General features: G+C 42.5%; 1 protein-coding gene across 3 annotated transcripts in view; it reads right to left on the bottom strand.

Moving 5' to 3' along the window:
- KIAA1671 (KIAA1671 ortholog) overlaps positions 1 to 23101 on the bottom strand; it is a 64693-nt gene that overhangs the window by 29249 nt on the left and 12343 nt on the right. For 2 of the 3 annotated variants that reach the window (XM_057385123.1, XM_057385122.1), the window contains 5 exons: positions 15445 to 15574; positions 13541 to 15176; positions 12923 to 13016; positions 8347 to 11547; positions 7484 to 7606 (listed from right to left, as the gene is read on the bottom strand). In XM_057385123.1, the coding sequence (XP_057241106.1) occupies positions 7484 to 7606; positions 8347 to 11547; positions 12923 to 13016; positions 13541 to 15123 (5001 nt within the window). In that variant the 5' untranslated portion in view covers positions 15124 to 15176; positions 15445 to 15574. Of the gene's footprint in view, positions 1 to 3023; positions 3246 to 7483; positions 7607 to 8346; positions 11548 to 12922; positions 13017 to 13540; positions 15177 to 15444; positions 15575 to 23101 lie in introns of those variants that run through there. The other variant, XM_057385125.1, reaches the window with a different exon arrangement.

Genomic DNA, 23101 nt, shown 5'->3' with positions numbered 1-23101 from the left:
ACACCAGCAGCAGACACCCTGGGTGTCTGGGAGGGGTTTTTAACTCTTGGGAAGAGACATAACCCCATCACCAAAACCAAATCCCACAGGGGAAGAGCAGCACAGTCTAAGGGGAACTTTCCAGAAGTGCAGAGAGAGGGAAGGCACACCACACCTGCACAGAGCCCCTTCTCTCTCTCAGAGCAGGGATAACCCCTTCAGGGAACAATGGACCCCCCTCTCAGGGCAGGATGACCATCACCCGTGGCTCCAGGCTGATAATTTCAGTTTCCTTCCATCATCAACCCAACTCCTCTCGCAGTGACACATGAGGACAGTGGTTATTAACCAGCTGCCACTTCCTTCACAGTCACCTGACAAAAGGTATCAAAACTACTCTTTAAAGACAGCAACCAATATCTTGTCAAAACAAACTCTAAATCTTACTTGTTTCTTAAACACCCCGATTTTCTTTTGATTTGGCAATTGTTCTTTCATGACTGTCAAGAAAGAACAAGGTCTTTTTAAACCATCACAGCGCTGCAGAGGAATGTTTTATTTCAAACAAGCCATTTGCTTTGAGTGCTTTCAGGATGTAGCATTTCTTTGCTGTTTGAAAAATGGCAAGTGCCAGACTGGGAAGAAACAACTCATCAGGAATGATACCAACATGGCCAGGAGACCCAGCACCACATCCATTCCAGAAAGCCAAAACTGAGCAATGAATTAGAGCAAGAATTGCAGACAACTGGGATGGCCAAGGGCAGGAACAGGACCAGCTGAGAGCAGTCCAGTAAAGCCTGTGTCCATCATGAAGCCAAAAACCCTGGTTCTTGGACAAAGGGCATTGGAACAGGAAACTCCAGTGCTGTGGCTGCACACCTGGCACAACCAGTCTGACCCTGGGACTGATGCAAGAACAMTGAGCTGCACTTACAGGGCTGTCTGTGCAAGCCAGGCCTAAAGGTGTTAGTATCAGCTGCAGCAGAGCTCCTCAGCAGCAGGAAAAGGTGATGGATACCCCCTGCACCCTGGAAAATACTCAAATTCATACAAGCAGAGGAACAAACTGTTTCACCGGACGCAAAGACACTTCTCAGAAAGCCAGAGCTGTCACCCACCCACAGCCACAGAGGTGTGGAAGTCACACCATCACACATGGACTGGGGCTGACCACAGACCCTGCTGTGCTCAGGAAATTAATTTGTCACAATAAGACACATCCTGCCCAAAAACAAGGAGGGCAATCAGCAAGGAATGAGCAGAGAGCTGGTGCTGAGTGGGCCCAGGATGAACCACAACTCCACCACGGTAGGAGTAAAGCAAACACACAGCACAGGAGATGCAACCTATTGGTAACTCCACARAGCAGCTTTAAAAGCAGATTTTCATAATAATTTTTTTTTTTTAATTAAGAGTTGTAGCTTCTTCAGGCATGTCTGCCTAATGAATAAAGCATCTTAGCTCCCCAAGACAGATTAAATAACACTTGACAACCAACTCCAGCATCTCTGGTTACTCCTGACTGTAAGTAGAGAGAACAGATAAGCATCTCCTTAGTAGCCTCTGGCTGCAACAGCAGCACAGAAAGTGACAGAAAGCACAACTGTGCTTGTCCCTTAAATTTCTTTTTTTAACAACATGAATRTCATAGCTGTCATTCCAGTATTTTGCAGCAAATCAGGAGAGTGTGCCTGAATGGAAATGCCTAAGGAATGCTCCAAGGCCTCTAAAAGRGAATATATGCCAAAAAAATGCAACATTCTGTCTTGTTACAGTCTAGAACTGCACAATACTAGAGCCCATCMTCCCAGGCATCTTCTGGACTGATCCAAAGTTTGGGTTGGTTTGGGATTTTTCCCCTGGYCTTATGGAAAATCCCATGTCAAAGCAAGAGCAGGGAGAGAGCTCTTTCACACTTCTCACACCAACAAACCACAAAGAAGATCCTCCCCCTCGTCAAACTAATGACTAAATTTTTCATTGGCAATTTAAAGAAAACTTGTCTCTTTAAAACCTAGCTGCTCAAATAAAACAACTTAATTCATGTCCAAGCACTTCCATGTTTTACACTGCTACAGTCTCCAACAGGAAAAGATTTTTAATAAAAYGCCCAGTTCTTCAAGTACAATTTTCTCTCCCAGCAGCAAAAAATTCACAGTGGACAATWGCACCTCACAGACGATCAAAGGACATACAGACAAGGATTGCAAAATGAAACTCAAAATGAGGGAAGGAAACTCTCTGCTACAGTTTTAAAACWTAGTGGCAAACAGCTAAGATGAAAAGGTTCGGTGTCAGGGCTGATTTCACSCTGAATTGACAGCTGAAAAAATTCAGATCAATGCAAACTACAACAAGCAAATGAAAACTGATCTTTGATGAGTACAGGAGAAATTAAAATATTAAGTAATTCATTCAAAGCAATACAGTATTTATTCCTAAAGGCTTTACAACCCAAATGCATGTTTTATAAATGTGAAAGTTTCAGACACACARCAGTCACTGTGCAAAGCTGGCAGGGCAGCTCAGTCAGAGCTGCTAAAAAGAGCTTTTCATGACAGACAGCCCTGAGGAAGAGGAAGTGCTCACTGAGACATCGAAACCTATGAAGAGTCAAATTAAAAACAAAAAAAGGAACTATAAAATGACACACTCCTAAAGCCATCAGCACGGAATAGTTGGCAGGAGGGCAGGAGGGTCCCGGGGCAGCAGCTCCAGAGCCAGGGAGAGCTTTTACACAAAGAGGGAAGAATATCCCAAATACACACTAAACTAAACTACAACTCCCATGGTTCGGCATAAACAAGGAAGAAATGCTGATTCTTAAAAGAGTTTTCCAAGGCACATTCGGGTAGCCTGCAGTTTGAAGYAGTAGAGATAAAACAGCTTTTCTCACCCAAAATAAATCCCGAGTTTCACATTACTACTCAGAAAGAAGTTGCTAAAGAAAGCCTTGAGCATGTACAAACACTACTAGAATTTCTGAAAACAGCGGAAACAKCCAGCTCTGGGAGCACAGTGCCATCCCAGAGCACACTTACCCACAGATACTGCAGGAACTTCAGCAGACGTGGACAGTAATAATACTCCATTTTCCACAGCTCCGCGTTAACRCCAACCCATCCCTGTTCCAGGCAGCTGCCAGCTCTCCCCGCCTCCAGCACCGGTTAAAAGCAGAGCGGAGCAATTAAAAGCACCATGAATAATGTACCGAGTGTGTCTGGCCTCACGTCACCGAGCGCCTTCACCGCGAGCTGGGGCTCCTCAGGAGCAGCCGCCGAGCTACCGGCAGCATGTGACCTAACCACTTGTTATTGAACATCCCCAAACTCCGTCATCTGGAGTGGGTTAGGCTGGAATTGCTGACAGGAGTTTGGGTTTTGCACTAAAGGCCCTCCAGAAGGAAGGGGAAGCTCTAAAACCTCTTGGTTATGAAACGCTCCGAACGCCGGAGGGGTCACTCGCTGACCTGGTTTTTGGTGATGCACAGGAAAAGGCAAAAATTCACACGTGTAACAAGAGGAGTTTTATGCTGGTTTTATGTTATTTGAATATAAAAATGTATTTTGTGAACGAGAAGAAATAGACACAACGAAGTGGCTTTTTATACASCCCTGGAATGTTCCCAGGGAATGAAAACTGCCAAAAAAGGAAGAAAGCCCAGGCAGAGCTTTACCCACCCCCGGGTCGTCCTCCTTGGGCTGGGTTTAAAAAAAAAAGAGTGGTGGAGTTGTTGGACATCAGCAGTGGGTGGTTTGTGAGGAGTAAAAATGGGAATTGTAACACTGCTTTTTTTACTTACATCCTTTTTTTGATAAGAAAAGGAAAGATAAGTGACAGGAGACTGTCTCCTCCCAGCTCTGCTCCAGCTCTCACCCTTCCCAGAGAAGGACAAGGTGGAGGTGACACAAAACAGCTTCCAGGATGCTGCAGCCTCCTCTCCTCGAAATTTTGGTACTTTTAGGAAACAATCTCACACTTTTCTAATCATCACCTATGAGTTCCTATAGGGCTTACAAAGTATTTTGATTTTCTTCCAGGCTGAGCCAGTTTTTGGGRTAACAGAACAATTCAAGATGGATTTCAGAAGGAGCAAAGCTCYAATATTAAAGGCTTTACACAATCCAGAAAAAGAGAAGGTGAGGTTTTTGGGGGCAGGAGACGAACCTATCACAGGCAGAACTGAAAACAACTGGTGAACTGTGACAAGCCAAACCATAAATTCATCTGCACATGTTTATAAAATATTTATCTTCTCTCCCTTGCAGTTCATTTCCAAGATATTTTAAGAGTCAGCTCATRATTTTCTTCAACAAACCCTTCCCCACCCACACATCGCAGTCTCACATAAATGCATCTTTCTATGGAGACCATTAGAGAGATTTTCCTCCCTAAAGACTTTAATATTAAAAAAATTAAAAAAGAAAAAAAAAAGTTGAGAGGCTTCAAAATAATTCCTGCCTACACCAGTTGTAGTAGCAGTGCTCTGTTCTGACTCCCCAAAGCAGCAGTTTGGGTTGTAACCCACAGTTGCACTAAAGCTGCTCCATTTCCAGCTGTAGGTAAAATTCCTCTGGTCCCACAGCACACCTGCGGTTCCTTTATTTGGAGGATGAGCCCCAGCACACATTGCTCAGGTTTTCATTCCCAACACTCTTATCAGCCTRGATGACTCAATCAGGAATCCAGGCTTGTGACCCAACGTCAGCTCTGATGGAATCACACAATTTATGGAAACACCTCCTGACTCTGTGGTTGCTCCTGGATGTGAAGGTGCGGGGCCTGCCCGGGAGGCACCGAGTGGGAACAGCTCCTGTTTGACCACAGGTACCGGCCCAGAGAGGGTTTGATTGCACAGCTGCTCACATCTGTCCCTCCACCTGCATTCCAGATGTGAAGGAAAAGATCCCTACAAGAGTCCAGTGCCCTGAGATTTGCAGCTGAGATGGTGAGAAAAGCCTCCTATTGCACAAAGCACAAAGCTTCATTTTTATACCTACTCTGTGCTGCAGCAGGGCTAAAGGAAAGGGAAGTAAAACCATATTAGCCATAGTAAAACCATAGATGATGATAGTCTAGTAGTGGTGCTGGAATCTTTATAAAAGCCTTCCTCTATTYTTTARTCAATACAAACTCAAAATAGCTAAATAATACGATCTAGAGGAGCGTTAAATCTCCAGAGTATCATCCTTTGCAATTKCAAAYTCCAATCCCATATTCCCACTTGTAKTTTGAAATRGTTTCATTTCRAAGTTATCCTATGTAATGTTCTGAAAACCAGGCTAATTACAATCAGATTCTCTGGAATATAATCCCAAAGAAATTACTTCTCTAGAGGTAAAATGATACTGCTGCACCTTGGTTCCATTTGGAATTGTGTTTATCTGTAAGACCCTAGCTCATCAGCTGTCCTGGAAAATGCCACTCAAGCAGTTGTTTATTATCACAGACAGATGTGGAATAATGCAACAAATGGATATTCTTGTAAACTGGTTTGTCAAACATAAAGGGTATCAATATCAGATCATCACAYTCCTTTAGTGGGGAATGTGAATCAAAAGGAATTGTTTATTCTGCACCAAGACTTCTCACTGTGAGCATCAGTGTAACTAAAACGATACCAATATCCTTGCTGACCAGGAAAATGGTCTGGAGAATATTTTTTGTCACTATGCCACAAGAAAAAAACAGTATCTTCCCAACCACACAGACCAGAAACAGTTCAAAGCAAACAGCAGCACAATGTTTGGTTTCCATCTACTCCGCCTTTACAGTTGCACCAAGGAAACACGGGATATTTCCGAGGAAATACAGGATTTAACTGTGACTGCYGTGGCTCTTTCCTGACCCCTCGTGTCTGTCCACCTCACACAGCTCGGCTGTGTGTCCAGCAGAGGGRAGTGTTGGAACGCTCTGACAGAACTCTGACTCCGCACCCAAAGTCTGTGATTTCTCCAAAGGAAACAAAGGCAGAACCTCGGTGCAGAGGAACGGTTTGGTTTTACATAACCTTCTGCAGGAACTGTGTGGGGCTTTGGAAAACATCAGTGTGGTGAGTTTTCTACCTCCCAAACACCCCTTCCATGCACCCACTCACACATTACACCCAGGAGGACCAAGCTGCCCTTTGGCTCCCATGGCACTGCACAACACACGCCCCAAGGAGCCTTTCCAAAGCAACATAAAGGAGCAAAGCACTCAGATCCTACTGAATTCCCCCATGAGAGGGTTCTCTTTCCATGGAGCCGAGTGTCCCTTTCCCACCTTCCTTTCCTGTCTTGGGCTACGCTTGGTGAAGTTAAAGGATTTCTGAGTAACCTCCCAATTAACGAAGAAGTTGGAGAACAACAGGTGTATTTATCTGAGTACAGCACATGAGCAGTTCAGTTATCCCAGCACTRCTCCCAACAGCCCTTCTATCCCACATTTCCTACCTGGCCAACACCACCTTCCCATATTTACACCATAAACTGATRGCACGTAATTTTTAGGGATTGGCTAAGTGCCCATTCTGCCAATAACCCAAATTCCCTAAAATGAACCTGAAGTCCATGCTAAGAATGGAAAAGACAAAGGSACATTGGCCCTTGGATACCTTCCATGAAGCTTTAAGACTAGAACTGAAGAACAATCTGAGCCTGTTTCCAAAACCATTAGGAAACTGGTTTATAAAATCCAATTACAGTTTCTTTTTTATCTTTTTGTGTGTTCTCTGCTGCAGGTCTGCAAACAGCAGAGTGAGCCATGACAGAACAGGRCAGTGCAGCAGCTCACTGCAGAGTGTGCTGGCAGAGAGAGGACAGGGAAGGTGTGACCTTGGGACAGTCCATGGGACAACACCCTTCAGTCTCTGCTCTCCAAATCCTTTACTTCCCTCAAAAACAAGTTGGTATTTCATTTACTGTGTATGTTTTGGAACATCCAGACCTCTGTTTTGTATTTTAGAACAACAGCTGGATTTAGGATGCTATTTCACAACATAAAATTTCTCAAAAGGCTTAAGTCAGGACATCCTTCTGAAACTTAGAACAGCACCCAACAACTTCAACCAGGAATTCACCCCAACAGCTCGTGTGTTAGACACAAATCAAACCACCCAAAATGTCAGTTGTGATCCTTYACAGAAACACTGCTCTGTGTGTCGCCTACAGAAAGAAAATTAAACCCATCATTTCTCAGGCTGGGACACAGTTCTGTTTGTCTGCACAAGCTGAGAAAACAACAAAAATCATAATGCTCTAGAGCCATCTTGAGTTCAGGGTGGAAATTCTTCACTCAGARAGCAAACTGAGCAAGCTGCAAGGCTGAGGCTTTGTGCTGGAAGCTTTGGCAGGGAGCAGTGGGGTGGGATCCCTGGGAGGGGCAGCCTCACCACTTCAAACCCCCAGCAAACACTTCTCAGCTTGGCAGACACGTCCTTTTGCCACAGCCCTTTGCAAAAGGAAAAACAGAGCTGCAGCTCCTTCATCCCTCCCCAAACCCCTCCTCCAGGATCACATACCATCCCAAAATCYGTTCTCCTCTCCTTGTAGAAACTGTGGCGGCTCCTCTGTGCTGACACCGAGGTAAAATCTGTTCCTTCTGTTTTGTCTGAACTCTGCTTGTTCCACTCTTTCCTGGAAGCCTGTAAAATACAGTTATGAATGTGATTAAATATACATGCATGTGCACATACATATATATATTTTTTCTATGTATAAAAAATGCCTTTTTGAGAAAAACCCTAGAGGAAATTCAAAGCTGAAAACACAAAATGAAATAAAACATTATAGCCATGAACATCCTACACTTTAATCACAGAATTATWGAACCATTAAGGTCTTTTCSAACCAAATCCAAYCTCTGGATTTCRCTCACAYRTAACTGTGTTATGGAAATCTCTAGMMTCTCACCAAAGTTAGAAAAAYAGTGGAGTTTCACAGAAAAATGAAGGCCATCCATGCAGTAAAAAAATAAAAATAAATTTTGCTTTTTCCAGATAAAGACAAAAAACAAAGAGAGGTCTGAAAAGACCATTGCTGACAACTTATAAAATAAAGTCAAATTAGTTCTTTTCAAGTAAACATAAAATTGCAGAGTTAACAATTTAACCTCTCAGGTTCACATCATTAAAAAAAAAATAGGCACACTTTTTTTAAACCTTTTTAAGCTCTCCATAGAAACATCAGTAACTATTTCTAGACTTGAACCAAAAATCAGGTCATCAGTACAATAGACATTCCTCAAGAAAAGAGAACTCAAAAGGAAATGAACTTCAATTCAAAGACTGGATCTGCTGCCTTGCTGCAGAGTGCTGAAAAGTGGTACAAGGAAACAACCAAATCTTTATTAAAGAAAGGTTCCTTGGATACCATTTGGAAGTACCTTTTTATCCTCGTGGAAGAATGGTTCTGACTGAGCTGCCATCTTGTGTTTCCACGCATTATCCACATTTTCCAAGGCGAAGCTGGGCCTGGATCGGTGCAGATCCTTCCTTGCCCTCACCTCCTGCACGAGGGGCACACTGTCCCTTCCTTGGCGGCATTTTTCCGAGTAGGATCGCCTGAGATCCGCGGGGGCAGTCCCAAACCCAGACATGTAGCTCTTCCAATCYGTTTTACTTTTGAAAGAGTCGCCCTCACACATCTTATTTGTGCTGTCTTTGCTTCTCAATGTAGAGCTCCTCACCACGTTTTTGYTCCAATCACTCTCTGGAGACACCTCAAAGAACTGTTCTTTTGCCATCAACCTCTTCTGCAAGAGYCCATCATCATTCTTTTGGGACAATTTGGAGGCCAGATTGACTTCCAGCCTCTGCTCTGTACTCACTATRTTTATGGGCTGTACCTTTTCAATCACAAATTTTGCACCCTGATTCCTGGAGGTCAAGTTCACKTCCTCATCCTCATCAACAATGAAAGTTTTCTTCCTAGCAAATTCCACAGGTGAATTTAGAAACTTCTCCGGRAAAACGCTGCTGGGGTTTCCCCACAAAGGAGGGCTGACCTTTCTGTCTTTGGACTTCTGCTTATCAAATTCAGGGCTCCGTAATTCCAGTTTCTCTTTGCTCTTCTCATTTAGCATTAGTTTCTCTGGCCTGTGCTGCTCTTCTGCACGTTCCCCTGGTTTGTTATTAACAGAATAGTGCTCTAAGCCAGTTTTCCACTCGTTCCAGCTGTAGGAAAGAGTCATCCTATCTGAAACATTTCTTTTATTTTTTGATTTCTCCCTACTCAATGAGCCAAGACCTTCAGAGAGCTTCTCTTGAGCTTTACTGGCCTTTGCTGATTCTTCTTTATACTCTGCCATAAGCGCATCAATATCGAGAATTTGGGATCTGTACCCATCCTCAGCCTTCCTTGCAGGCAAGTCAGAATTATTCTCACTCCTTTTCTGGGGGCCCAGCTCACTGTCCTTGTGCACCGGTGCAGAACGTGGTGGGGACCGGGGCTCATGGTAAGAGGAGATTTTCSTTCTGCCACTCTTGAAATCAGTTTGAGCTGTATTTTCCAGATCTTGTTTCAACAAGAAAGCATCAACATCTATAATTTTCTCTTTAGAATGATCCAGACCTTTCTCATGATGCTGCTGGTTGTCTTTTSTAGATACATGAAAATTACCAAATGCAACGTTTTTGGAGAAAACAGCATCTCTTTCATCTTCTTTGACCCAATCCTTGCTAATATGCACTTCCCGGGAGTCTTCTCTACAAGTTGAACTTGTCACATTTTTATTTGGTTGTTGCAATAAAGGTTTGGACCTTCCAGGAAAAACAGGGTCCAGATTAATTGCTGCTCCCTCGCTTGAACCAGAAACCGTATTAATTTCACTCGTACTGGGAGCACCAACAAAGCTTTTCTCTTTTTTGATACCAGGAATCTGATAAGTCACTGCAAAATAAGTTGCCTTTGGCTCAAACACAGAACTCTGATGTTTCATGCAATCATCAGGACTGCCAAGAACAGCTTGGTTTGCCTCACTCCCTTCCACCCCTTCTTTGATTTTTTTACTTTTCTTTTTAAGTGAAATTTCATTCAATTGCAATGAATCTGTCCGGCTCAGCCTCTTGATATTTTCAGGAGTGAGCCACACAACTTCTTCCACCTTGACTGACTCCTGAGGCAAGGTCCTCCTCCTCCACCTTTCTGAAATCTTCAAGTCAGAAACGCTACTTCTGCTTCTCCTGACTTTCTCTTCTGCATCTGCTCCTCGGAGTTTCTCACTGTTTTCAGGGGCTGTACAAGCCAAGCTAAAGTCCTGCTCCTTGCAATTTAAGTCCAGATTTTTCCTTAAACCAAAGGCCCCAGAATCCTCTTTAGCAACGTTCAGTCCTTTTGTATCAGGGGGGTGGCTACTGGAAGATTTAAAAAATTGCCCACTTGCAAGCACTGAAGTCTGAGCCCCGTGTTTACTGACACTTGTGGAAATCACTTCACGATCCAGGTTGGTTCGGAATTCATGGATATCTGTCCCACCTGCCCTGAAACTCCTTTTCTCAGAAGAGCACTTCACCACACTAATCCTCTCTGATTTATCTACAGAAGAGACTTCACTCTTATCACTTTTAATTTCAGCATGGAGCTTGTTRACTTTTTCACTCATTCCCAAACTTTTACTTTTGCTCGTGGAATAAGGTGTTTTCTCAGCTATGAACAGTGGCTCAGGGTCAGTTTTATCAGAGTCTCTTTTCTGTTCAGGTAAAATGCATTCACTGGAGAGAAAATCAGTAGGTTCTCTCAACACAGCCTTGCTTGTGAGAACTTTTGCCTCTCTGSCTTCTGAAGTTACATTATCTTCTTTCAAGTAAAGAGTGTGACTGCTTGTCCTAACGGAGTGCCCTGTGGGTGTAACATCCTCATCAGTTTTATTCTCTTTCACAGATGATTTTCTASCTCTCAGAGTCATGGCCTTTTTCTCAGGAGCCATTGTGATGGTTTCACTAAGAGCCCTCTCACCACACGTCTGAAAGATTTCATACCTGGGCTCTATTCTTTGGTAAATTTGCGAATCTTCTGCATTTTTGGGGGCGGGTTTTTCACTTTTCTCAACAAAAGGTTTTTCTAAGACAATTCCCGGACTCATTTTCTTGTCTTCACTTGAACAAGCCGGTTTTGGGCTTTTCTCTGCATGTGCTGGATGTTTTGATGGATCAGGTTGCTTGTGATGCTCCTTTACAGCAGSAGTTTCCTCCCCTTCTCCAATCCATGAGCGTCTGCTGTGCCCCAAAACCACCAAGTCCTGCTTTGCTTCAGGCTCCTGGTTCTTTTTTGGTGCAGGATTGGCCCCAGAATGCTCAGCAACAACGCTGTGCTTTTGGACATTGTGCTCAAACAGSGTGGCTCGGACAGTTTTAATGACTGGCTTTTCCAGAATTGCTGGGTTTACTTTCTTTTCGAAATTGCTCGTGAATGAGACAGAACTCTCACTCTGCTGCGAGAAATGCTGACCATCTCCCAGGAAGCTTCCTTTCCTCTCCAGCTGATCAGGTTTATTGGTGATCTTTAAAACCTGCCGGGATTTCCAAGGCTTCCCAGGAGCAAATGCCTCCGTGAAATCTGTGCCATGGGTGAGCTTCAGCTCCTTGCTCTGGAACAACAAAATCCAACAATTAGCAGGGTCTATTTAAGAGATGTGTAATAAACTTTATCGTAAAACTTACTTGCATCTACTTTGTGCAAAAGACCCTGTACACAAACTCCACTGAGACCAAGGGRATGTGTAGCTCCAGCTCCTGAATCTTGATTTAAAAAATATTTATTTAGTATCTCATATCTGCTCACTAATAACCAAGTTACATGGTCAGAAACTGCAAGGAACGTGAAGATCTGAATAATTATCACAGCTGGAGCTGCTCAGCRATGAGAAATGTTAAGCTGAGCAGAAGTAGAAAGGAAAGATGGAAATTATTATTTATTACCAATGCCTCCCGATTATCTACTCACAGGAAATAAATCATCTTAAAAGGTGGTATTTTTAATAGCACTCAATGAAAAAGCACAGCATACAAAGAATAAAGAGAATCAAAGATTATTAGAGTTTTACATGAGATCCATCTTTTTTTCAAGTTTTAAAATTTAAAACTCAGGCTTGACTTAGGATTGTCTTAAAAAGCTAAAGAATATCAGAAAATTAGTACTAAAGGAATTTATAAATAAAARTTTTTAAGTCTGAGCTACATTCATCAACAAATTTCTTTAATCCTACTTTACTGTCAGATTCTGAAAACAGCACTTCCATTAATGGAAGATTTTCTTTTTAAAACAAATTGCACTTCTCAAAAATAACTCTAAACTACAGAAACTTTGCACCTGTAGCTTTTCCTTTCCACATATTCCTATCTTGGACAGGAAAAAAGCCATGAGAACTCATTACAAACACSTTTAAACTACATTAAATCTCCTTTACTAAGAACTGTCACCAGAGAAGTTCTGTTTTGCAACACTGAAGTGTTGCTTAGAAACAGAGAGAGCCTGAAGCTTCCACAGCAAATCCCCATTTTCCCTGGAACACTTTGTTGTCTAAACTGCTCAGGTAAATATTGTCGTGGAGACTGACAAAGGTCCAGGCTGTGATTTATCAGGAAATGGTACTTGGATGCAGGAAAGCACAATCCTAATGCTCTGCTTGGAGAAAATAAATTWAAATTGCTGCACAAAGCCACCACAGCCACAAGTGACTCACTAGGGGGTTYCATGTATTAGAAATCCCTTAAAAACAGCACACAAAATACTTTTCCCTCTCTTGCTCTCCTAAAGTGAACAGTGTGCACACTGAGCTTGACAAACTCAGCAGACACAACACTCCTGTACTTTAATCTGCATGTCCTAAAGACACTCACCCTGGTAAATCCATTAGGATTGTGTCAGCCCTAATACTCTCCACACCCATTTAAAAGTCACTGATTGATAAAGCCACATATAAAAAGACCTTCTTGCACRGCCAGCTGCTGACAGTTCCTTACTTTTGGATTTTCTTGCAGGTCATGGGTCAAGTCAGCTCCAGCCTCACCAGGTTTCTCAGGCTTTGCTTCACTGCCCAACGTTGGACTTGAGAACCTAAAAAAAAAAAAAATGGTGTTACTTCTTTGGCCCAGCTGAGTAGGGTCACTTCCTACCAAGCAAACTGGTAGAAATTAAATTACATTTCCTACAGGAGAAACATCACTATTTCACAATAAATTACTGTATTTGGCAATTAAATTCTATCTAGACCAAAGRAATTTCCCCAAAAATTGTTAGTTATGCAGCTTATTTGATAACAGAGGATTTAGAGATGCCTAACAATCTATAATCTCTCTTGTTGACAGCTACACTTACATGCAAAGGTCACAATATTGACTTYATTATCTATGAACTCTATTATCAAATAGCTTTATTATCTTTTTTCAGCTGTCAGAATATATATAATATTCTCTTTTTTAGATTAAAAAGAGCAGGAAAGAACATAAGAATAACAGTATTAAAAAAAAAATCACATTTAGTGGAAGCCAAATGAGCAGCTTTTTTACTTGACCGAGAGAGGAAGTTTTACTGAACAACACGAAGCCAAGAGGATTAAACAGAATTTCTCTGTAACCTACATCTTTGTTAAGTCTGCAGAGAGTGGCCGTGACTGCTGTGACCGGCGCAGATTTCCTGCCTTGGTATCAGGATTTTCTGTTGTCAGCTCCTTGATCCTCTGCTGGATGGTCACACACCTGTTTTCCTTCTCRGCAGTCGCTGGGAGAAGCTCTGAATCTGCTGTGGGACTGGGATTTTCAGAAGTAAACAAACTGATGTGTTTTTTAACACTGCCTCTTAGGATATTATTCTCTTTTTCTGAGGAAGCTGCAGGACTTTCASAGCCCAGGAACACATACGTTTCCTTCTGATCTGGTCTCTTCCCCCCTTTATTAGTTCTGCTTTCACTGCTTGTTTCAGGACTTCTATCAGGACCATGCAAGTTAATAATTATTTCTGGTTTTGTCTCAATTTGTTCACTTTTAGATTTAAGYTTTGTTTCCCAGGTGTATTTCCCATTATTAAGGATGCCAATGTCCTGACTGCTACATTTCAGATTTGTTTTAGAAGAACTGCTTTTATTTAATTCATTTTCTTCATGTTTTGGCCCCGTTTCAGACTGATTGTTACCCACATCAGTAAAAGCAATTATGGATACATTCTCCTTGCTTTCGTGGGATGAACCAGCCTTCTTGCAAGAAGAAAGATCTTTATGTTCAAACTTAGCTGTCAGGTCCATGGACAAAGGCCTTGGTTTTCTAACCCCGGATTTCTCCGTAGGAGATTTTTCTTCAGAAGCTTCCACAGGGTGATGCTTTTGATCTCGTAATGATTCCAGAAAAATAGCAGACACCGGTCTGTGTTTTGCCCTTTGCTGGACATCAACAGAGAAATCAACTTTATTGTTGASATTATTTGCATCATCGTTGTTTTTCTCCCCCGGATGAGCTTCACGAGCATCTTTCTTCTCACCAGTTTTGAGGGAGTTCCATGAGACAGGTCTGAGACTGGAGGAAAACGACATCTGCCTATGGACAGATCCCTCAGGATTCCTGGGTGCCTCTGCTGGTTTCACAGAGCCCTGCAGATCCTTGGTTTGCAGAGCAGTGAATCCCCTGCGCTCYTGAGCTCTTTTCTCCTGGGCCAGGCTGACCTTGGTCTGCTCGGCACCCGCTGGCTCGAACAGAATAACCGTGTTGGCACTGGGCCCCGTATAGAAAGTCACATTTGTGACCATGTCACCATCAGCCTGATTTTCAGTGTCAATGGCTTTCTGATCCACTAAAGGAGGGACATTCCCACTCAACACCTTGGCAGAGGGTGTTTCCTCAGGAGCCTTTCTCACCAAGCTGCTGGACCTGAACGCTGGGACGGGCGGTTTGACGTTCGCAAAAGTATCCGAGGGTTTCTCTTTACAAAAAGGCTTTGGGAAAAGTCTCGGTCTCGATCCCAGCGAGGGCATGGTTGCAGATCTCAGGGAATTGCCAAATTTCTTGTTCTCTTCSAGAGTCAGTGATGCTGAGGTTTCCTTTGCCTTGTTGCTGGCATCTGAAAGCACACTGACATACACACGCTGTGCCTTCTCCTCAGCCCTGAGCTCACTCAGGTCAGGGACTGCCGTCAAAGACGCCAAAGTAGAATTTATTTCTACTCTTGTTGCCATAGCTGGAATTACACATTTGACAGAACTGAAAAAGTCCAGCAAGGAAAAGGAATCTGGGAAAAAAAAAAAAGGAGAAAAATGCAAGTATTGATGTAGAGTCAGCATGAACATCAAATAACATCATTTTCACATTAATTCACAAGGAAGCAAACTCAGATGAAGGTGCCTTTCAGATATGCTGATTCCAGAGTATATCTCACTGAAAGACATAGTGTTCCTTCTCTAAAAATCAGCAAGAAACACCATTATTTACTGACTTGGCCCAACAACCAAATATAATGGAAATAAACACATCCTATAAATTCCCATGCTCCTACTTACCATAATTTCCTGCTGCAACCAATCCATGGGGCCTGAAACCTTTCTCATAGTGACAACAAGAGCTTGGTCACCAAGGGCACATTCAAGGACAGGGAATGTGATCACTGCAGAGACACTGCCCAGACCTCACCTGCAAATAMACAGAATATTCAGATTCAGGTGTGGCACATACCCAGCTCTTCACAGGCAATGCCATGTGAGACAAAAATCCAAAGCATTGTAAAGAAAAAAAATCCCAAGCACAAAGTCACCTCACGTAACTGTAAAATGCAGAAGTGTATTTGTTTTTCAAACAGCCATTAAAGAATCAACGAGAAATTAGCACTTAAAGGTGTAATTGAAAGGTGCAGGCTGCACAGCAGACACACCAAATCTGAACAGTTAAAACCATGTTTAGTTAAGACTGTTTGCAAATTCAAGTACTGTCAATCACCGGTTAAACACACAGCTCTGCATTACTGTAATCTCAATTACTRTAATTTACTTTCTATTGTAAAGCTCTTTTTCTGGGGCAGCAGTCTGTGAAGTGCTACCTGAGCAGCTGACCTGCAAATGGCTGATTTTCCATCAAAATGGGACTTTCACCATGACAAAGCAGTTTTCCCAGTATCTCAGCAAATGCAGGAGATGAGCTTTGRCTTTAATTATATTCTTACTGCAGAGAAGTGGGAAAACCAGCAGTAATTAGAATTTCAGCTACAAGAAGTAACCTGAATTTTTTCTAACAGAAGTATATTTAAACTCGTAGCAAATGCAGGCGGCTGTGTAAGGTTATTTTTTCCTTCAAAAGCTGTTATAATCTTCATTTTTAGAAAATTCACACTGTACTTCACAGCCAGGGGCCCAAATTTGTGTTGCCACCCTCTTGTCTCTTTTGGGCAGCTTTTGAAGGGGCAGGTTTGGACTCCTCTCACTGAACCTATTTTGGTGTGAATTTACCACCACACAAATAAACTTATTTGTAGATTCTGTGGATTATGGAGCTTCCTGCTTGTGATTAATTAAAAATCCCCAACCAGGATCTTGCCTTCCTGAGTCTGCAGTCTGGAGAAGTGGTTATTTCACCTTCAGCTTCCCTTGACCAGACTTAGCCCACACTGRCACTGAAATTGCAGGGATTTATTTTTGTCCCTGCTTGTGCTCCCTCTCTCARGCAGGAGAATGAACTCCACTCACCTTGTCCGTTCCCTTTCATCTTCCAATCCACTTGGAGTTCTGTTTCAACCACTTATCCCTGACGCCATTCCCCTCCTCCCAAGTCCATGACCCTGTCATTCCGAAATAGCCACTAACCCAATCGGCTTATCCACATCAATCTGCCCCTTCCACCATCCCACAGATCTCCATGGAATCTTCCTCTCTCTCCCACTCCTTATTCTAAGAAATGCCATCAAAATCCGATTAAAATGCTCTCACATTCCAAGGATGCAAAGGTTTGGGAAGTGCTCTAAAAGGAAACAGTACCACTTGCTGGAATGAGGCTGATGCTCACAGGCAAGATTGCAAAGAGAAAAATTCGGCTGTGAAAACAGCATCTGTCTTGCAGTAGCTGAGAATAAATCCTCTCCTACCATTCTACAGCCCGTTTCTCTGGAAATGAAGAAGGGGGCACAGAGCTTCTTAAATGGAATAAAACTTGATCCTCAGTGGAACGCGGGGCAGTGAATTTACAATGCRGGACCTAATCCCTGGTAACAGAGTACAACTCGCTTCTCCAGCCAACATTCCTAACACAAAATTTACCCCTTCCTTAGTTTCATTACACTCCAGCTTTACAGTACCCCATTTTCCCCTACACAATCCACCAAAGCCAGTTTTCATGTTTTAAATTCAGATACTCTACACCAGATATGTGGCCCCAAACACACAAGTATTCAAAAAAGAACAAAATATTTAGGGGAAAAAATAATCACCCAACTTTGAAAATGATACAAGTACACTTGATAAGAGGAATCATGTTATCAATGCCAAGTATAACAAACACTAGACACTGTGTCTCAGTTTGAAACACATATCTTGGTTTAGATAAACCTGTTTCTTTCTTAATAAAATATCTCTAGTCAAGCTGGCAACATACAAAATTTTGGGCAATTTATAAAGATCAACTGTAAATTCAACCACAGGAGGATTTCAGAAGCTATTAATATTTAGTAATACTACTGTAATCGTACTACTAGAGTTGTAAATCCTTCACCATCAGCTACATCATTATTTTCCCTCCCTGACCTCCTCTGCTCAGGGACAGTCAGAAGAGCTGCCCGTGCTGCCCCTGCATGTCCCCAGACTGTGGCAGAGCCCTTGAAGCACCTTGTCCCCAATTCTGGGTATTTTGTCCCCATTTCTGGGCACTTTGTCCCCATTTCTGGGCACTGTTTCTCTCCATGCCCCTCAAGCAGTGCCCACGCTCCCCTCGGCTGCGGCGGGTACAATCTGCACACAAATTAAATTAGAAATGGCACTGCAGTGTCTCTTGAAATCCTTCCTGGTTTTCACAGAAAGGCTGGCACATGCAGTGCTGGCTCTTCCCTGCTGCTCCTCTTCCTCAGCTTCCAAACACCTGCGACTGGGATTTTTCCTGGGCCAAGCTGAGCCACCACAGGGTGTCACAGAGATGCACACGCAAACACCGCTCCAGGCTCCTACAAATCCAAATGTCCTCAGGTGTTGCCTGCATTTTTAATTACAGRTTTGTCATTACAAATATTGTTAACGTTGCTCATAAATAAAAATGGATTATTCACTCCACAGGGTTGTTTTTGCAGAAAATCGTTCGGGAAGGGCTTCACCCCAAACACACCCTCGCTTTGCTGCTTGCCCACCCACCACACACACAACTATTATTTACATCACTGCTAATTCCTTTAAGCCTATTAAGGCAACAGCCTGCAGATAATTTTTCCACCGTGAATCACGTGACTATTGCCAACTTCCTTGCTCAGAAACAAGAATGTTTKAAATGACACAAAGCAAAATCATCTATAATCTGGCCCTGAACCTCGYAGCACATAAACAAGTCCATCTGTCTTCTCTAAGGGTGGAAAGCATAAAAATTTCACAAAGAAAATCTCTCTGCTATTAAAAAGCCCAAACAAACAAAAACCAAAAACCAAAACCGAACATGTTTATGATGTAGAAATCAAGCAGAAAGCCTGACTCCAGCAGCGAATACCCACTAAAAATACTCCATAGACAATCACCAAATAAACAAAATTTTTCTTCTTTACATACAACTTTTTCAGCAAATCTGCTTCCAGTATAAGAAAATTACTCCCTTATTGTGTAAATACAGGAAGAAGTTTGTATAACTACATATATTAGCAGCTCCTGAAAACATGGCTTTGTCCATTACTGTGGTTGGGAGGTTGGGACCAGATGATGTCTAAGGACTCTTCCAACCCAAAACCAGTCTGGGATTCTATGATTCTACATATTCCCCTGGCCCAACAAGCCACAGGAGCTATTGGAAGCAGATGACCATAAACCAAGTTTTATTTCATCCCCCCTACCAAAGGCTGCCTTAAATGATTGCATCTTGATTAAAATTTTTCTTCTCTCTTTTCTCCTTCCCATCCTCACTGACAGTAAACTGGAGTCAGTCTGCAGCAATCCCTGTGCATTCTCCCAAACAATCCTCCTTCTGCTGCTTCCTGCACTTGGAGAGGTGCTGATTGGATTAAATAAGAATTAACAGAGCAGATCCTATCACTTACTGTGCACGTATGAGTGTGAGTGCTGACAAGAACATGACTTACTACAGCACAACCAAAATAACACAAAAAAAAACTCCACCAAACCACTATTCTGAAACTTTCATAACCAAGTGGATCATGAAACTAATTCACTAAAAAGCAGGCTTTTCTATTTTTGGGTTTAAGCCTGATTCACGTTATTATTCACTGCAATGGGATCCATCAGTYGTATTTAAAAGGACATTCAGGGTCTCTTAAAGGGAAAGATTAACAAAATTATTTTTTATGGCTGTAATTTTTAATTTTCTAGGACAAATTTATTGACAAAGTAAAAAGAGCTAATAAAATGCATTTAAATTATCTTTTCCCAGATTCACYGTGAGAAACTGAATTCTGCTTCTCAATAATGAAAACTAAAAGGCTGAGAATTAAAATTATATATTCTAAACCCCACAAGCCAGATAGACCCGCAAAACCCCACAGTCCATTAATATTAAAATTCCCAAGTATTGCAAAAAATCAAAATCTCCTTTCTCCATTTCCCATATCCAAGTCTCCTGGAAACCTCTAGCTCTATTCTTTTACAAAAAGAACTAAGCACTGTTCTTTTGGACTTTACAGTCCAGTCCCATCCCAARGATGACAGACTGCACTCTGACATTTCCTCCCACTGCAGAAAAGATTAGCATTTCGTTTAATAAAGTGTCCATCCTATAAATAGCATTTACAAGCACTTGTAAATCTCTAATTGCTCCTGCCAGTACAATTGCATAACGATCATCATCACCTGCAAGAGCTTCACCCCCGTGCAGCTGCAGAACCRAAAGATTTTCAACCACCCCTTGTATTTAGTGCTGCCATCTCGGTACCACAGTGAGAACTTTACACCTTGTATTTTRATCTCCATGCTGCAAAGATTGGGGAGGTAAAAATGGTAACAAATTACAGAGCAGCAGCTTCWGTAATTCAAACTGGCCCCAGAGAGGCTCCAGCTATTCCTAGAAAACTGCTTCAGAGTATCACCCTTTAAAAAGGTCCAGTTTGCAACCATATGTTTGTTACCACTTTTTGGGTATTCAGCCCCAAAAATTTCTGCACTGGGTTTTGGGRGCAATTAGCACCATTCTACAGACAATCCAGAGCAATTCCTTCTGTGTCAAGATCAACTTTATCCAAGTCAGACTCTTGGTAGAGGATTTTCCTCTTTGTACATCGTGTTCTACTCAACAGATCCCTCAAGAGCACAGGGATTGACAGAGCACTCTCGGCATTTCCTCTGACCTGCACGACTGCCTCATTACACCCCAATCTTCCACAATTTCCTTCTCCCCAACCCTCTCATTGACAGCTTCACAGGAAACTCTCCTCCCTTCCCAGTTTCACACAGAAAGCCTAATTGGTTTTCAGTCTCTCGAGTCTCAGGTAGAAAAAAAAACCCAGCCAAAGGAAAAATACCTTAAATGTTGGTGAATCACCATTTTTTTTGGTACTAGAAGTTGCACATCCTCACCCTCCTTTGTGATTCATCTTTTACTTCCAGCATTCCACACGAGGGATTCCACCCAGATCATTAGTGGGTGGGTATTTTCAGAAAGTCCAATTCTTTTGGCAATAGAAATAGGGAATAAAAGCAAAATGCTGATTTCTGCCAGCTGAGGATGACATCCTGCAGAACAACATGAATTATGGGATAAGGYTGAARTGAGGYTAAAAGTGTGTTTTGCAGAGGGTGGGTACTCCCAGCTGGCCTCAAAGTGCTCTTCTGTTTGCTTCTCTCATCAAACCCTCRCTTTTGTGGTCAGCTTCAACTCCTGCTAATGTTCTTTTAGGTTTCATCCTTGCAAATACTTTTAAACCCCAAACAAGACCTGCAAATAACCTCCCCATGCAGTTTAGCAAGAAAAGAAGAAATTCCAGAAACAACTGCATTGCGTGCCAGATAAAATATTAATGATCAGATTTGGCAAGAAAAGTTGACTACAGAACTGAGAAAAAAAGAAAAAGAAGTCAAATTAAGGCTATTCCAGGAAGGTGTTTGGTTGTTTCAGGGAGAACTTTGTTCTATCTGCAGCTCATAAAGGTCAACGGGGTCACATCCCGGACACAGCAGAGGCTGGGTACTTGAATTTGCAACTTTGCAAATTTATCCCCAAACTTATTCAGAATCATCATGAAACTTCCTCCTGGTTAATTGTAACATGATCTTCTTGTTGAAAAAAGCTTAACTTCACTTTTAACTGTATTTTAAACAAATTTTAATTAGAGTTAAGTTTTTCTGTACAGATTCTGAAGGAATCTTTTGTGTCTTTTTCATACTGTTATGTTTCACATCATTAATATGATGGAATTAGTTATAAGCTAATTTATTTATGTGTCCTTTGAGTATATGATCTCCATGACTTTGCTTTAAAAGGGTGAAATTTGGCTCATTAATGTTTCAGAATACATCAAGCAGCTACTGATCCCTCTGACCTCAAGCAGGCAGTGCCTTCCAAAGCCCCCAGAACTGAGGCAGGGCTGTGTTTCTCCAGAGGCTCCAGCTTTGGGTGGGAATGCTCTCACTTGGCAGGCACACTATGGACACAGCTGAGGGAGTGTAAGGAGATGGATGAGCCAGCTGCAGCACAGACAGGAATATGGGATTGAAAAACAACCCTGGCATTCTTCCATTTGATACTCCCCTACACAATACCATGCTCGGTACCATGTTTCAGCAGTAAAAGGAGCTTAGAGACCACCCACACCTGGAAATATTTACTGTAACTGCGTGTTTCTGGTCCTCTTGGCAGCAAGGGAAGGACAAGTGTCTGATCTCAGAGCTGACAGAACACGGATACCACCACTGGATTTTGTTTTACTCCCTGTTTKCAGAGCTACCAGCTGCTGCAAATGCTTTAAAGGCAGCAATGATATAACTGTGACAGTTTCCTTCTAAAACACTGGTGGGAGCTACATGGACACCAAAATTCCTGGATGAGCAAAGCTGCAGTTAGAACAGCTTTGCAGTACAGCCCTTGCTAAGCCTGGCAGCCTTTGGTGTGGGGACACCAAAGCTCAWGAGAAGTGCAGGAGGTGCAGCATTCCCGTGGGAGATGGAGCTCGGCTGACCTGATGAGGAATTCAAGGCAAAGGATCGAGTGAAGCAGATCCGTGGGCTTTGGTTTATTGAAAAAATCCACCTACTTGTTACAAAAATAGGCAGCTGCCTCCACAGCACTGTGAAGCCTTCAGAAATAAAGCTGGCCCATGGCCCTGTGCCCCCAAGCAGGAATCGGGGGATGGATTGTTTCACACAAACCCAGCCTCTGAAGGTCACTGGAACACAGAAATAGCATGAGGTGAGAAGACATTTCCTGCTTGCCTCCATGCACAGCAGGTGCTTTTGTGTCARAAGGACAAAGCCCCTAATCCTCTGATCTGCCTCCTCAAATTCTAACAGGATTTCCAGCACTGGAAAATGCATTTGTGGCCTGGCACAGTAAACCACCTTCAGAAAGTACAACCAGCTTGAGCTGTTCTGTGATTGACGTGGGGTCACCAGGACGAATTTATAAATGCTGAGCCTTTCCACATTTATCTCAGTGTGGAAAAATTAATTACGGTATTGCCATATGGAAAGGAAAAAAGGTGGTTTCACCCAGACTTTCAGAAAATATGAGGCTACTGGTCTTGGAACACAACCTTGAGCATACAAAGAGAGATCACTTCAACTGTTTAACCACTGAGAGAAAACCTGAACCCATAAAACTGGAGGACAAAAGGAAACAGAGTGATGGGATAGAAGACCAAAATCATGACATTGAGAATTAGATATGTGTGTATATAGAYAGGATGACTAACATCTGTATTTGAGGGTTAGAATTAACGTTCCTTTGCTTCTGCAAAAACAAGAAAGCAGGTTTGCAGTGCATTAGTTTTATACCTGTTCTTGTCCTGACAGACGCATTGAGAAGCTGCACAGTCGCCAG

This window comes from Malurus melanocephalus, unplaced genomic scaffold (assembly GCF_030028575.1).
Source record: "Malurus melanocephalus ecotype Western Australia unplaced genomic scaffold, MMel_1.1 scaffold_792, whole genome shotgun sequence".
Classification (NCBI taxonomy): Eukaryota; Metazoa; Chordata; class Aves; order Passeriformes; family Maluridae; genus Malurus; species Malurus melanocephalus.
The sequence above is the reverse complement of the archived record's forward strand: the minus strand, read 5'-3'. Positions and strand labels throughout refer to the sequence as shown.